Source organism: Crotalus tigris, unplaced genomic scaffold (assembly GCF_016545835.1).
Source record: "Crotalus tigris isolate CLP2741 ecotype Arizona unplaced genomic scaffold, ASM1654583v1 scf7180000021055.717220, whole genome shotgun sequence".
Taxonomy (NCBI): domain Eukaryota; kingdom Metazoa; phylum Chordata; class Lepidosauria; order Squamata; family Viperidae; genus Crotalus; species Crotalus tigris.
In genome coordinates this window covers 669,210-685,582 of record NW_024098332.1, presented here as the reverse complement: position 1 = coordinate 685,582, position 16,373 = coordinate 669,210, and the positions used below count along the sequence as shown (strand labels likewise).

At 34.7% G+C, this 16,373-nt stretch overlaps 2 protein-coding genes and 1 pseudogene across 3 annotated transcripts; 2 read left to right on the top strand and 1 right to left on the bottom strand.

Moving 5' to 3' along the window:
• The first annotated feature begins 3,175 nt into the window (after nt 1-3,175).
• Nucleotides 3,176-4,120, top strand: LOC120319976 (olfactory receptor 12D3-like). The gene has a single exon (XM_039369371.1). The coding sequence runs from the start codon at nt 3,176-3,178 to the stop codon at nt 4,118-4,120; it is 945 nt and encodes a 314-aa protein (XP_039225305.1).
• A 2,548-nt stretch (nt 4,121-6,668) lies between these two features.
• LOC120319994 (olfactory receptor 2AP1-like) lies at nt 6,669-8,864 on the top strand. 2 transcript variants are annotated; one of them, XM_039369415.1, is made up of 2 exons: nt 6,669-6,804; nt 7,195-8,864. In XM_039369415.1, the coding sequence occupies exons 1-2, from the start codon at nt 6,796-6,798 to the stop codon at nt 8,122-8,124; spliced, it is 939 nt and encodes a 312-aa protein (XP_039225349.1). In that variant the 5' UTR covers nt 6,669-6,795; the 3' UTR covers nt 8,125-8,864. The 2 variants fall into 2 exon arrangements, with proteins under 2 accessions (XP_039225349.1, XP_039225350.1); XM_039369416.1 differs by lacking the exon at nt 6,669-6,804 and adding an exon at nt 6,815-6,874.
• A 5,884-nt stretch (nt 8,865-14,748) lies between these two features.
• On the bottom strand, nt 14,749-15,694 carry LOC120320000 (annotated as a pseudogene).
• Nucleotides 15,695-16,373: the final 679 nt, after the last annotated feature.

Here is a 16,373-nt window from a genome sequence, read left to right as displayed (position 1 = left end):
TCCTTGGAAAGTTCGCAGTAGTCTACGTAGGTTTATCATTTAGGCATTTGATAAAATCTCCTTTAGAATCAATAATGGTGTTGTCTAGCTATTTTTAGACTTCCCATTTATACTTTCTGGATGCTGAACCATTTTCTTTACTCTCTCTAGGTTCATATTATCAGTGTCTGAAGGTTATGGGTATCAGTCTGAGCCATCTTGACATAAAACATATTCCTTGGTTGATGACATTTCACACACATACAAAAAACCTGAACGTGTGGTGTGGTGGGTAATGCTGCTGTCATCATTTAATAAAAGCAGTAGAATCTGTGAATATCTATGGTACAAAATTAAAGTGTTATGTGATTTGCTTTCAATATTGTATTTCAATTTGGCTCAATGTTTGCTCAAACATAATACTATAGCAAAATCAAGAGAGATAGGATGGAGTGGAACTACTAATTGCAAGAAACAAGGCTCAAAAAAGCAGCTACATGCACTAAAAGGTATTTGGTAAGCAAGTTTAGTGGGAAAAGGAGTCCAGTTTTGAAAAAAAAAAAACTTTGGGTGTCATCATTTGTCCCTCTCATAATCTTTTGTATATGTTGTTTCTAGAAGGAACAGGAAATAAAAACTATATTAAAAATGATCCAGCAATCACTTTTCCAGGTTAAGATCATTCAAACATCTCCTCCAAGCCTTCATATCTGCCACAGATTGCTGAGTCTTGGAAAAACAATGAGAGATGAATCCAATATAATTTTATAGAAATATAACATTGCCAGAGCCTATGGATTCATCTTAGTCCATTTTCTTTATTATCAGAGCAATGGGCAAATTCTTTTCAATGAAATGTCTTATAAAATAAAAAGGAAAACTCCACCTTTCTCTCTTGCTCTGACAATAGCTCTCATCTTTCCTCCTGAGTCCCCAGTTCCATAGTTTCAGGAAGCCAAGGAACACAATAGGCAAAGAAAATTGGCAATGCTTTTATTTAAGGACTTTCTCCTAATTTTGCCATCTCAATTAGCACTTTTGAGGACCAGAACTCTGCACAAAAATTATAATTTACAAACTTCTTTCTCCTTTGCTGTGTCAGGAAGCCTCAAAAGTTTTTCAGCAAGTGACTCACTTTTTCTGTTTTCAGTTCCACTATCCACATTTCTCTCATTTTCAAACTCTCCTCACTTGAACAAATGTAGTGTTCCCTGAACTCTTTAACTTCCTCATTCTGAAATGAATAAGGTGGATATTATTAATACAGTTCCTGGTTACTGTTTTCTATATCAGTTTTAAATATGTTTCTGCCTATTTAATAAAAAGCCTCACAGAAATAGTGTTATGAAAGAATCCAATCACTAATAATACAAAGACCAAAAGAAAGAACAGGAAAATTTGTTGAGGTTTACACAAGATAATAGTTTTTTTTTACTAGGGTACCTAACTTGGATCAATTCTCAAATTACATAATTCCATTTTAGTTTACTTCAGCATGTTTTATGAACTCAACATTACTTCACACGTGTTAAATATATAATTTCTTGGCAGGAGAGTAAATATCAAAATATATCATGTAATGTGTGTACATGACCAGTGTGTGGTATTTTTGATTACCCAAATGCACTCTACCTTTCTACCAGTGGTAAATGTTGGGATAATTGTCTGAAATTATAAATGCTGACTTACAAATTTAACATTTAATATAATAAATGAAATCTCTCTTTGGTTAGTTTCCATCCACCTTTCAGGTGCTTTGGAGAAGAGCTTGACTCCTTCTTCTTTGTGGCAACGCCTGACATATTGGAACACTGCTATCATGTCACCCCTCGTCCTTCTCTTCATTAAACTAGACATACCCAATTCCAGCAACCGTTCCTTATATGTTTTAACCTCCAGTCCCCTAATCATCTTTGCTCCTCTTCTCTGTACTCTTTTGAGAGTTTCAACATCTTTTTTACATCATGGTGACCAAAACTGGATGCAGTATTCCACCTTACCAAGGTGTTATAAAGTGATATTAACATTTCACGTCATTTTGATTCTATCCCTCTGTTAATGCAGCCTTGGACTATGTTGGCTTTTTTGGCAGCTGCAGCACACTGCTGGCTCATATATTTAAATGATTGTCCACTAGGTCTCCGAGATCCCTCTCACAGTTACTACTATTGAGCAAGGTGCCACCTATACTACATCTGTGCATTTGGTTTTTCTTGCCTAATTTTTTTTTTACTTTTTTTTACCATTGAATTTCATTTTGTTAGATAATGTCCAGTGTTCAAGTCTGTCAAGATCCTTCTCTATCTTAGGCCTATCTTCTGGAGTGTTGGCTATTCCTGCCAGCTTGGTGTCATCTGCAAATTTGATGAGTTCCCCATCTATCCCCTCATCGAAATCATTGATGAAGATGTTGAAGAGCACTGGATCTAGAACAGAACCCTGGGGCACCCCAGTACACACTTCCCTCCATGTATATGCAGTTCCATTGAGGACCATACACTGAATACCACTGGTCCATATAATAAAATAAATGTGGTTCTTACATCCTAATAGCAATAAACTAACCCAGAATAATCTTTCAAACATACAAGTAACCAGATGAGATATATATCACCAGTTGCCCGGAAAGGAATGAATAAGTGCATGGATAAAATAAAGAGGCTAAATAGGATTGATTTGACATTCAAGTACAAATTTGTTTCTCCTTTATTACTAAGTGAAGATGTATTTGTTCAATACCACCAATAATAGTTTCCAAGAAAGGTCAATGGCAACAGTAATTTATAGTAGCTGTTGTCAATTTAAAAAAAGGAAGTTTTATTCAATTCTGGGGTATATAATCAAATATTCCATGGTTAAAATATATAGGTACATTCAGAAAAACATCCTTCTCAGAGGTGACAAATAATATTATACAATAACTACATGCTTCATTGAATAGGTTTATTCTGATTAAGAAACATGAATAGTCTCTGCTTACCTTTTGCTATTGTAAATGTGTTATGTTCTTACTTCAATAAAATTATGTATTAATGTATATAAACATTTCCATGCCTTTTTTCTTTTTATCTGTTATTTGTTACAGGCTTGTATCTTATTACTTAAGTTTTATATGTTTTTCTTGCCAAATGTATTGTTTGTAACACTCAACAATTATTTCTGTCTACTTGTATCAACTTCTGTTTCCTTTTTAGTGATGGAAAACCAAACAGAAGTTAGTGAATTCATCTTACTAGGCTTTGGCAAAGTCTTGGAACTTAAAAAACTACTCTTTGCAATCTTTTTGATGTTGTATTTGGCAACTTTACTTGGGAATGGAACTATTTTTATTGTAGTTTTAATTGAACATCAACTTCACAGCCCCATGTATTTTTTCCTTGGAAATCTTTCCTGCCTTGATATTTTCCACTCCTCAACAACAGTACCCCAAATGCTTTCTGGCTTTCTGTCAGAGCTGCAGACTATTTCATTCAATGACTGCATGATCCAACTGTTCTTCTTCTACTTCCTGGGCAGCAGTGAAGCTATTCTTCTTGGTGTCATGGCCTATGACCACTATGTTGCTATATGCAAGCCTTTGCACTATACCATCGTCATCAGAAAAGAGGTTTGCATCCTGATGGCAGCAGCTTCCCTGTCCACTGTTTTTCTTCATGCTTTGATGCATGCAGTAGTGACTGCTTATCTACCCTTTTGTGGATCAAATCACATTGAACATTTTGTCTGTGATACAAAACCATTGTTAAAACTGGCTTGTGGTAGCACACAACTCAGCCTTATGCTTCTCAATATTGTGACCAGCTGCATTGCAATTGGCCCTTTTCTCATTACAGTCCTTTCCTACCTCTACATTATTACTTTCCTCCTCTTCAAAATGCAGTCCCAAAGTGGGCGGCAAAAGGCTTTCTCCACTTGTGGATCTCACCTGTCTATGGTGGCTTTACTTTATGTTCCTGTTTTGCTTAATTACATGATTCCTACAGTGGGTACCTCATCTCAACGAGACATGATATTGACTCTTATGTATAGTGCAATTACCCCTGTTTTGAACCCACTTATTTATACATTGAGAAATCAGGAAGTTAAAAGAGCAGTGAAAAAGATTTGGGGTAAAAAGTCACTTTTTGTTGGGTGTAAATGATGAAAATATATTTCACCCTTTATAATTCATTATCACTAATGGGACATTTGCTCTCCCCAAATAAAATAAACTACCTATTTCATTTAATTCTTTATATTTGTATATTGCCTTTTATCCCACATGCAGATAATGGATCAATTTATTCATAGCAGAATAACCCTGAAAGTTTATTTATGTTGATAGAGATATAGTGAAAATACAAAACCACCCATATATATATATTTTTATGTTTCAGGATGGATTGGATCCTCAATCTCTCCGGTCTTCACTTATTATCTTAATGACTTGACAGTTTTAGAACACTTGCCTCTCATTTACCATGTTGGATGAGACTAATAAAATTTTTAGTTATACATTTTTGTTTATACTGCAAATTATGAATGAAAGTCCTCTGTAGGCATTGTACACTTTGTAATATAAGGTACTTAGACTTCAAAAATTATGAATGCTAGTATGCTGATTTTTATTATTACAGCAACTTGAATGTGGAAAATACACGTCTTATCAATAGCTCTGAGAATGTTGCAATTTATGGGGATATGAAGCTTGTGAATAAAAAGTCACCCTTTGATACAATAAGGGATACATTTCCATGGTATTTCATGATGAAGTAGTCATGGCATCTACATGGGGAAGATAGTTTAGCAGAAAAAAGCAACTGTTTTCTGTTTAATACATTTTATTTAAACATTATACAACAAAAAGGAGCATAATAAGGCATTATTAATCACCTAGGTATATAGAACAGCAATAAATGAACTGTTGTAAATTGAGGACTATCTGTATTAACTAAAACAAGTTCAGCAAATTAATAGATACACTGGCAAATACACATGCATTTGGCTATCAAAATAGGAATGATAAAGTAAAAAAATAGATGATCCTACTTCCCATCTTTATCATTCCCTATTATGTTTACTTCTTCCTTCCCAAGACTGGCAAACTTACTTTGAGTTCTAGCTTTTATGAATTAAGCATTTGGCCTACTTTTTGAATTATCTTGCTTCCTCTTATCCCTGGTTTATGCTAACATCAACTGCCCTTTTTGCTTACATAAAGGCAAAAATGGTACATTAATTTTTTCTTTTCTTTGGCTCTTGGACACAAATATCTAAGTAAGTTTGTCACAGAACAACTCCACACAGTGGGTGGCCAGTGAGCGAGTGGGTGGGCATAGCCCAGAGTGCAGAGTGCAATGAGCTGGGCATTGGGAAAGTGGCAGCAGTGGGGTTTTCCTATTTTCACATCTATTGATGTCACCATACCAGGCCCACAGTCATCACTGCCACCGTGCCATACTTGTACCCTCAGCCACTGCCACCACACTAGGCTAAGAGCTGATGCTTCCACCATGCCAGGCTTGGAGTTGTCAACACTATAAAAGGCTCAGAGCTGATGCTGCCACTGCATCAGGTTCAGAACTAATGCCATCACCTTGCCTGGCTCATAGCACCACCACTGCCATACCAGACACATCTATCTGACCTAGTGGAATGGGGAGACAAGAAATAATGTGGGACCTTCTTCTAAGGAGATACATTAAGTAGCCTTCTCCATGGTGCCTATCAGACCCTCAACTTTTCTCTTTCTTTTTGCTTTCAGGTTCTGCCATTTTGCTGGGAGGGATGAGGCTGTTAGACCATGATGTTGGCAGGAGGGAGGTTGGTTAGTGTTTCCTCTGCTTTGTTCCTCACCCCTTTGATGCCTTATGGTGTGAATGGGAGAGGAATGTGCCCTGGGCCCTCTGTTTTATCTCCATTCCAATAGGAGGAGGCCAGGGGAAAACAAAACCCTAAGAATAGTGCCTGGGATCTGCACTTATGACCTCTGTTCCCATAACATCTTCGTACCTGAGGACTGGATGAAATCAACCTGGACATTTGGCCAATGGGGTGGGATTTTAAAAGGAATGCTTTAATGTAACATTTTGCGCAGCAAAATGGTAGATCTTGCTTTGCTCTTCTGCTATCACTAACTCTCAATAAAAGTTCCTTTTGAAACAATGCCTGTTTCAAGAGTTCTGCTTTCTTGGGAGGACTAGCTGTGGCAGAACCTTACAGTGCCTGTGGATGTCCCTGTGGAACATTATCCCACAAAACCAAGATTGATCCCACTTTTACACTCTTTTTGTATAGGATATTCAATTCATTGGGATGAATCCCTGTATGTTCCTGCTTTCCATCTGTGTCCTTTGTTTCAAATGAATAGAAAAATCATTAATTCATAGCTTTTCTGTAATTGCACATAAGATCTTACATTTAAAGAAGAAAGAGACCCAGGGACTTAGGCAGAGAGAGAGAAGTTTCTAAAATTCTTTCCAAAATGTAATTTGCTTTGATGTACTGTTCCAATGTTTATGTGGAAATAGAATGACATTTCTTTATTTCTGAAGAAAATTACAGATCAACTCAAATAGAACATGTTATATTTATTTCATTCTTCAACTGCTATCAAATATTTCCCATAGTAAGGATATGGAAATATTGAAGAAATAAATGTTCAAAGAAATCCCCATAACATCTTAAAAGAATACCCCTAAGAATATTGGCTCATGAGTCTAAAGTTCTCTTTGGATAAAATAAAAGCAATCAGTTATGAACAAGTTAGATAAATTGCATCTTGTTGAAGAAACCAAGTAACTTTGTTGCTCAGATACATACTTAACTATCTTATCAATGAATGAGGTAAGAATTCAGAAACTTAACTCAATGATATGACCACATTATTACAAAAAATATCCATACCTGAAGTAAGGTAATGTTAGCATTATATTTGCAGCTACTCCTATATTTTATACTGCTGTACAATTTAGATACGGGTAGTATCATTCTGTACATCTACAGTAGCAAGGAATCAAAAAGAAAATCCATCTAGGTTGATACTTTTTATCCAACTATCTGAATTCTGAATAATACAATGTTTGATTAATCTCTCTTTCTCTCTCTAATGTTTATATAATATCTGTATTATATAAATGCACATTTATATGAAAATTATGTAAATAATTTTCCTCATGCATGCATTACTATTTTTGATTTTGATATGACTTTATATATATAAACTCTTTCCATTAGGAAAACAAAACCATCATCACAGGATTCATCTTGTTCGGATTTGGAGACCAGCCTGAACTGCAGATTCTATTTTTCTTACTGTTTCTTGTCATTTATTTTATGACTATGACTGGGAATCTTATCCTTGTTATTTTGGTAGTGACTGATAGACATCTTCATAACCCCATGTATTTTTTCCTGGGAAACTTATCCTGTCTGGAGATTTGCTATAGCTCAACCATCCTGCCCAGAATGCTGTCCAGCTTCATAACAGGGAATAGAAATATAACATTTTCTGGTTGTTTTACTCAGTTGTATTTATTTGGATTTCTGGTGACTACAGAAACATGTCTTCTCTCTGTAATGTCTTATGATAGGTATTTAGCCATTTGCCAACCACTACACTATCATTTATGTATGAATAAAAAGATCTGTATTTCTTTAGCAACTGGGTCTTGGGTAGGTGGCGGTTTTTCTGTCTCAATAGTGGTCACATGGATGGCACAGTTAACATATTGTGGCTTCAATGAAATTGACCATTTTTATTGTGATTTTGTCCCTCTGAGTAAGTTAGCTTGTGGTGATAATTCATTGTTTATTGAAATAGCCTTTCTGTTATCTTCTATATTTACATTTCCTTTATTTATGTTGACCATTGCATCTTACATTTTCATCATATTGGCCATTTTGAGGAACCCTTCGACACTTGGGAGGAAAAAGGCATTTTCTACTTGTTCCTCTCATCTAATTGTTGTCACCATTTTTTATGGATCATTAATGATTGTTTACCTCCTGTCAGATGACTCATTAATAAGAAGTTCAACCAAACTGTTCTCTCTATTCTATACCATTCTCACTCCTATGCTCAATCCCCTTATATACAGTTTGAGGAACAAGGAAGTGAAAGAAGCTTTGAAAAAATTACCCCAGATGTTACTGCTAGGCTTCTGACTAGATTTTCTCAAGCTGAGTGTCTCTGGATGCATCTGCTATTAATCCCTTTATCCAATGGTCATCTCTTATCCAATGGTAAGAGATTATGTGATCATAGGACAAAAAATTGGAGAGGCTGACAAAGCTGCTCTAGATGTAGATATCTTCAAAGGTGGGCAAGGGAAACAAATGACAAAATATGGATGATTTCATTCATGTTTGTTGGCATTTTGACATACCATGTTTTCCCCAAAATAAGATTGGGTCTTAATATTTTTTTCCTCCAAAAGAGGCAGCAGGTCTTACTTTCAGGGGATGACTTACTCACATCCAGCACCAACAGTCCCCCCCCCCCCACAAGCTGGTCCACTTCTTCTGGGGCTGAAGGAGCAGCTTCATTCTGCAGTTGCATTCCTGCCTGCATTTTGCAGTCAGGTCTTTCCAGAAGGCCTATGTAACCAAGTACCAAGGTATAGATTCAATCCATAGCCCAGTCCTCAGCTTCAGAGGTCTTGCAAAACAGAGCTATGGATTAAATCCATAGCTTGGTTCTCAGCTGCACAGGCCTTCAGGAAAGACCTGTGACTGAGAAATGCAAGCCTGGTGTCAGAAGACACCTCAGAAGAAGTTGGCCAGCGAAGAGAGGCTGGCTGCAAGGTAAGTGGTTGCAGGTGCATAGGGCAGATCCAGATACTTTTTAAAACATTTTTTTTTACATTTAAATTTTACTTAGCTAGTATTCTATGACTATCACTAAGTGTTCCATCTTATGATTTATGATGAATGTATTTCATGTTATTTATGATCATGATTATCACTTGTATGTTGTTATTATTATTATTATTATTATTATCATTATTATTATTGATTATCACACAGTCAGCCAGATGTTCAGACTGGATTTGGCATTTTGTCTACCTATCGAGTCCTTACCCAGGACCTGGGATAGGCAGATGTGGATGTTTGATGGTATTACAGATATCGTCGCAGGATGGAAGCAGTTCCTAGTAAGGCCGCCTTTTGCAATTGACTAATAGCGAATTTGTCAATGCCAATGGTGTTCAAGTGGTGCTCCAGTTGTTTTGGGATTGCACCCAAGGAGCCTATTACTATTGGTACTACCCTTGCTTGCTTTTGCCACAGTCTTTCTATTTCTATTTGTAGGTCTTTGTATTTTGTTATCTTCTCCAGTTCTTTCTCGTCTATTCTGCTGTCTCCAGGCACTGCCACGTCCACTATCCAGACTTTTTTGTCTTTCTTATCGACAATTGTTAAGTCTGGGGTGTTATGTTGCAGGTGCTTGTCTGTTTGAATTCTGAAGTCCCAGAGCAGTTTAATTTTATCATTTTCTATGACTTTCTCTATTTTATGATCCCACCAGTTTTTGCTTACAGGCAAATGATATTTTTTGCAGATCTTCCAATGCACCATTGTTGCTACTTTGTCATGCTGCTGCTTGTAGTCAGTCTGTGCAATCTTCTTGCAACAGCTTACCAGGTGGTCCACTATTTCTTCAGCTTCTTTGCTTACTGTCTGTTGCTGTCTTCTCAATTTTGACCTTATATTGAGATCATCATCATCATCATCATCATCATCATCATCTCATCATCATCATCATCATCATCATCATCATCGTCATCATTATTATTATTACTACTTTTAAATAATTATTACTTGTATGTAATGAGAACTTATGCACCAGAGACAAATTCCTTTTGTGTCCAACCACACTTGGCCAATAAAGAATTCTAAAGTTTCTTTTGTTCTAAATTACAGAAAAAATGGATTTTTAAAATACTACACCAAATATAGTTAGAAATAAAAGGATACTAACCTTGATATGATTGGATGTTATTACTTCTTTCACAAATCTAATATCACTTTGTAAAATTCTATTTATAGCTGTCTATATGATTTGACTTGTTATGATTGAGAAAGTTTTTATTAGTTGATCAATAATTGTCATATGACAATATACATATATCAATTTTTTTCTATATTATTCTACTCACTTTCTATAATGGTATATGAACCTTTATTTTATTTATTTATATATCAAACCTCTTAACCATCCATCTCCCTCATAGAAGGAGCAATGCATAAATGAAAAATTGTTTGTTTAAAAGGGTGGAATAAAATAGAAGTGACAGATTCATCTGTTCAACAGAATATTCAAGAGAACGTTTGAAACTTAAAAAATATATTTTGGTGGACAATGTTTGGCTTAAGAATATTAGCATAATGAAACTGGATGCAGATACGTGGTTCTTAAATTCTTAAATATCTAAATTTGAAATATTTAAATTAGGCATATTGTAGTTCAGATTTAAAAATTGTGTCCCATGAAATCTGTTTTGCAGAAAATTTAAAATTATTAAATGGAAATATTTTGGATACAAATGATTCTTATAATTTTATTCAACTACAATTAGATGAATTCATAGTTCAACAATATATATCACTGTTTTATGTCTCATGACCTTTACATTTTATATATATTCCATGAACTTGCTCTTCTTGAATATTTAAAAGCTTATTTATACTATTACTGTATTGTCAGAATGTGGCAACAAATGTTATTGATGGGTAGAAATAGAAAAGATCACCCTATCTGTCACCTCTACTCACCATTAAAATGACTTCTGGATGTGTTTTCCTGGTGAGGTTTTCAAGTCTTTTTTTCTCTTTGTTTTGCCTTATTGTGGAAGATATTGATTTAAAACCAGCATAGATGATGATGATGTCTGTTGTTACTGAGATTACCCTTTCTGAATTAGTTAATTTGTATTCTTCAGAATTTTTAAAATAAGTCTAGTGATACAGTGTATAACCTTTTCCAGATTTTTTTTCCATTTTTTTTCTAATTTTCTTCTTTGCATAGAGGGCATTTGCTATGTGTCACTTTCTTCTCAATTCTGGTTTTGTATGCTTTTTTTTTTTTTTTCAGACTTGGTCTTGTACAGCCAGAATTAGCCCCTTCGTCTCTTTTTTCAATTTTTCTGCTCTTAGTTATTGCCAGTCTTCTTGTGACTTGTTGCTATCTGTTTTCCCTACTATTTTCCAAAAATGTATATGCCATGTAATGCTTTGTCTTTGTCAACTGTCCAAGGTATTTGCAACATTATTATTAGTGGTGGTAGCATTAGTATTAGCATTTATAAACTTTAAGAGATATTAATAAAATAGTTTCTAAAAAGTACAATATTGTAAAATACAGAGCTCATTCACTAATGAATAAATGATATTGTATGGAAGACTCTTTGACAAGATTACAGGTAAGATAATATAATTTTGTAATTTCTTTTGCGGTAAAAAAAACTTTGAACCAGCAATAGCTTAAAGTTTAGACAAAGGTAGAATAGAATAGAATAGAATAGAATAGAATAGAATAGAATAGAATAGAATAGAATAGAATAGAACTGGAAGGGACCTTGGAGGTCTTCTAGTCCAGCCCCCTCCCACTTAAGCAGGAGAAGGCAGGTGATTGTATTCCACTGGTTGATTATCCTCACTGTCATGAAGTTTCTCTTTAAATCCAGGTTGCTTCTCTCCTTGATCAGTTTCCAACCATTGTTTCTTGTTCTTCCCTCTGGTGCTCTGGTGAACATCCTGATCCCTTCTGCCTTATGGCAGTCCCTCAGATACTGAAACACTGCTATCACGTCTCCCCTATTTCTTCTTTTCTTTAGACTAGCCAAACTCAAGTCCCACAGCCATTCTTTGTATGTTTTAGCCTTCAGACCTTTGATCATCTTAGTTGCTCTTCTCTGATTTTTTTCTAAACTCTCAACATTTTTTTTGTGATATGGTAACCAAAATTGACTGCAGTATTCTAAGTGGTCTTACTAGGGCTTTGTAAGGCAGTACTAGTACTTTGCTTGATCTTGATTCTATGCCTCTGTTTATATAACCCAGGATTGTATTAGCTTTTTTGGTTGCTGCTGCACACTGCTGGTTCATAGTCAAGTGATCATCCACTAGGACTCCAAGGTCCCTCTCACAGTTAACTGTTTTTAAGCTGGGTCTCGCCCAATCTGTATTCATGCTTTTGGTTTTTCCTGCTTAAATGTAAGATTTTGCTTTTCTCCACATTGAAACTCATTTTGTTGGATAGGGCCCATTGTTTAAGTTTGTCAAGATCTTTTTGGATCTTGAGTTTGTCTTTTGAGATGTTGGGTATTCTTGACAGTTTGGTGTTATCTGCAAATTTGATGAGTTCCCCTTCAATTTCCTTGTCTAAGTCATTTATGAAGATGTTAAAGAGTCCTGGGCCTAAGACAGAACCTTGTAGTACCCCATTGCTTACTTCTCTCCATGTGGGTGTAGTGCCATTGAGGACTACTCATTGAGTGTGGTTTTTCAGCCAGCTATAGATCCATCTGGTGGTGATGTTGTCTATTGCAAACATTATTCTGTTTTAGCATTGCTGTGAAGAAAACTATAGAAGCTAATAAAGTGTAGTGTGGTATAAAGGAATTCTTATTTTGAAGGTGTATTTTAACATGTCTACACTTTCATTTGCACATGTATATGCACAAAAAGATATGTACACACACACACACACACAAAATATGACCACTCACTGAGTGCTTAGTATAAAATTAGAGAAATTGTCTATAACAAAATGAATCATTAAAGAGAAATGATATAGCACTGCTGGTGCTTATAGAAGCCAGAAAGCCCAAAACAAAAAAATACCTGTGAAGACTACAACTGATGAATGGTTTGAAGATGATATTGTGGTACATATTTTCAGCAAATTGTTTTGGGATGTTTTTATGTCAGGACAAGCAGGATGTGTAGTAACCCCTTTGATTAAGATCCTAGAAGTCCCAGGAATAGTTTTGATGAGGGTATCTTTGAATTCCTGATTTCTTAGGCAACAATTGATAGGATTGAGAAGTAGTGTTAGAACAGTATAAATGACAGGTGCCAGCTTATTGGAATCAATAGATGTGAGGGCCCTTGGATGTGCATAAATAAAAAGGGAAATTCAGTAGAAAATAGTGATTATCAAAAGGCATGACACACATATGGAAAATATCCGTGAAGATTCTTAGTCATTCAGGTCATTATTGTCTCAAAGATGCTTTTTCAAAAGGCAACTGTACTGTTTTGTTTTTTTTCCTTGAGGAAGAAGAGACATTTCATTTCTCATCCAAGAAGTTTCATCAGTTGTGACTTCTTGGATGAGAAATGAAATGTCTTTTTTTTCTTCCTCAAGAAAAAAAAATAGTTTTAACCAAATTATTTTTGTTGGGCATTACGGTTGATTTTGATGTTAAAGGAATTAATTTGATGTTGAATCTTATAACAGCTGCAATATTATTGGTGGGGCAAAATTGGAAGAAAAACTCTTTGCCTACTATGGAAGAATGGATACTTAAGGTGTCTAACTTAGCAGAAATGGCGAACATTTGAAGGACCATTCACAAGAAAAATACATTTCGGTCTGGAGAAGATGGATTGATTATATTTAAAAGAAATATGAGACTGAAAAGTACTATCTTGCTTACGAGTAGATTTTAGGTTATTGTTAACAGTTTAATATGATTGAATTTATACTATTTTTAGTGTTATGGTTTAACTGTAGTATTTTTATTTTTAATTTGTTAATATTTGTTTTGAAAAAAGGAGTTAAAGTATGTTATGGATTTGATTGTTAGTAGAGTCGGGTAATGTTAATTAGATTATGATTGTTTATTTGTGACCATGTAATCAGCTCTGGGATGTGGGGGGGAGGGGTGGGAGGGATTTGGGTTATATATTGTAATTTTTTTAAAAAAACTTTTAATAAAAAAAAGAAAAAAAATAGTACAGTTGCCTTTTCAAAAAGCACCTTTGAGACATATGGAAAATACTTTCTGTTTTCCTTTGGCTGAAGGAATGTGAAGAACTGTGGAGATAATGTAAAAATGAGAAACAATTGTTAGAGAAGAAGGAGAATGAGTAAAGCTAGTCAATTAGCCTAGAATATTTTTTTTAAATATTTAGCTCAAAAACCAGGCAAATAACATAGATAGAAATTGCATTCCACAAAACACAAGAAGAAAGCGAAATATAAAGCCAGTGCTTAATATAAAATCAAAAACATTGCACATGAAAGTAATACACACCACTAGACCTTTTTTTGTTTCATAGTGTCACTTTAATAGATCAAATGGTAATGTGTCAAGTATGTCAGGGATTCAAAGGAGGAATGTCTATTAAACAGGGATTTCCAGCTGACAGAGCCTGAGCCAGGTTATATTTCATTACAATTTTATAGGGAAATTCCTGCTTGATTATAGAAAAAAACATTTGTTTGCAAATACAATGTACAAGAAAAATATGGACAAAATAATAAAGTTATTTTCTAAAGTAATCCACAGGAAAAAAAGGTTGAAAACAATACTTATTTTTTTACTAAAATATGAGAAAAAAGAAACACAGATACTAAATGTCTGGAGAAACCAAAGGCAATTTTCAATGTCCAAATAATTAATACAACTTTTATTATGCCATTGGTATACAGAGAACACTTGAACAATTCTTGAGAATTCTAGATTTCATCAAAAAAGACAATTTTCTTAACTTCCCTTTCCAAAAGCCACATAGAAAGTGAAGAGCAGTTTCAAAGCTAGAGAGCTTGTTCAGTTTATATCAATTCATGAAAACAAAATGTCTGCCCAAAGTCCTTCTCAGAGCTTTTTTGACATCTTTGTTTCTAAAGCTATAGATGAGGGGATTCAACATTGGGATAACTAAAGTGTAGAACACTGACACAATTTTACTCTGAAAAGGGGAGGATATGGATGTTGGCTGAGCATAAATGAAGAAAACAGTCCCATAAAAGATAACTACAGCTGTTATGTGAGATGCACAGGTAGAAAAAGCTTTCTGTCTGCCATCTGCTGAATGCATCTTGAGGATGGTGGAGAGGATGTAAGCATAGGAGGTGAATATTACCCCTGTAGTAAGGGTAATGATAACATTGCAGAGAGAGAACATCACAGCTTCATTGATGTATGTATTTGTCATAGCAGCATTCATGACAGCAGGAACATTACAGAAGAAATGGTTGATCTTGCTGTGATTGCAAAATCTGAGATGGAAAAAAACAGTAGTCTGTATCACACCATTGGCACAACCACATATGTAGGAAGATAGCACCAAATGATGGCAAGAAGTCTTTGACATCTTTAATGGATAAAGGAGAGGATAACAAATGGCAATGAAGCAGTCATAGGCCATGACAGCTAAAAGAAAACCTTCCGTGGTAACAATGATGGTGAAGAGCATCAACTGGGCCACACAGCCCTCATAAGAAATGATATTTTTCTTTTCAAGGAAATTAGCTAGAGCTTTTGGAGCAATGGCAGAAGAGTAACAGAGGTCCAGGGAGGATAGGTTCCTGATGAAGTAGTACATAGGTGTATGAAGCTGAGGATCAGTATTTATTATTGTGATCATACCACCATTTCCAATCACAGTCACACTGATGTACAATGTATAATACCAGAAAAATAGTAAAAAATGTTATTTCCAACTTCGGCTGGTCTCTGAAACCCACTAGGATGAACTCAGTAGCTGTGCTACAATTCTCCATGATACATATCTAAAATAAAAACACACTTAACAAACATGCCATGCTTACAATTTCCTAGAGGTATTATCAAAAATATGTGGACTCAAGTCTTTAAATTAATATATGAAAAGTATCTGAAAAAGAATTAAATTCAGAATCAATCTGAATTTCTATAAATGCTCATCTTGGCATGGGACATTTAATGAAATTACACTTTAACTTAATTGATCTTATGTTGTTTACTTAAACACATAGCTATCTTTTTCCAATATTTATTCTTTGAAGCTACCTCACTTCTTAAATATAAATTGTCAAGTTCTCATTTGGCTGGTAAAGTCACCTTATGTTATTTTTAAAAATTTCATTACAATGTCTGTTGTATAATTTTTCCTTAAATGCAAGTTAACTCTTTTAAAACCTGATGTTTTATTCAAATTTTAATTCTATGATTCCTTCTTTCAAAATATTGTGCATTTAAAAACACAATATAAAACATTGTATATTTTAAAATATCTTTTCTACTATCTTCTCCTATTGGTTACTATACATGATTACATTACTTTGTTGCCTGTATATACACTGAAAGCTTATGTACCGGAGACAAATTTCTTGTGTGTCTCAATCACACTTGGCCAATAAAGCTATTCTATTCTATTCTATTCTATTCTATTCTATTCTATTCTGTTCTGTTCTGTTCTGT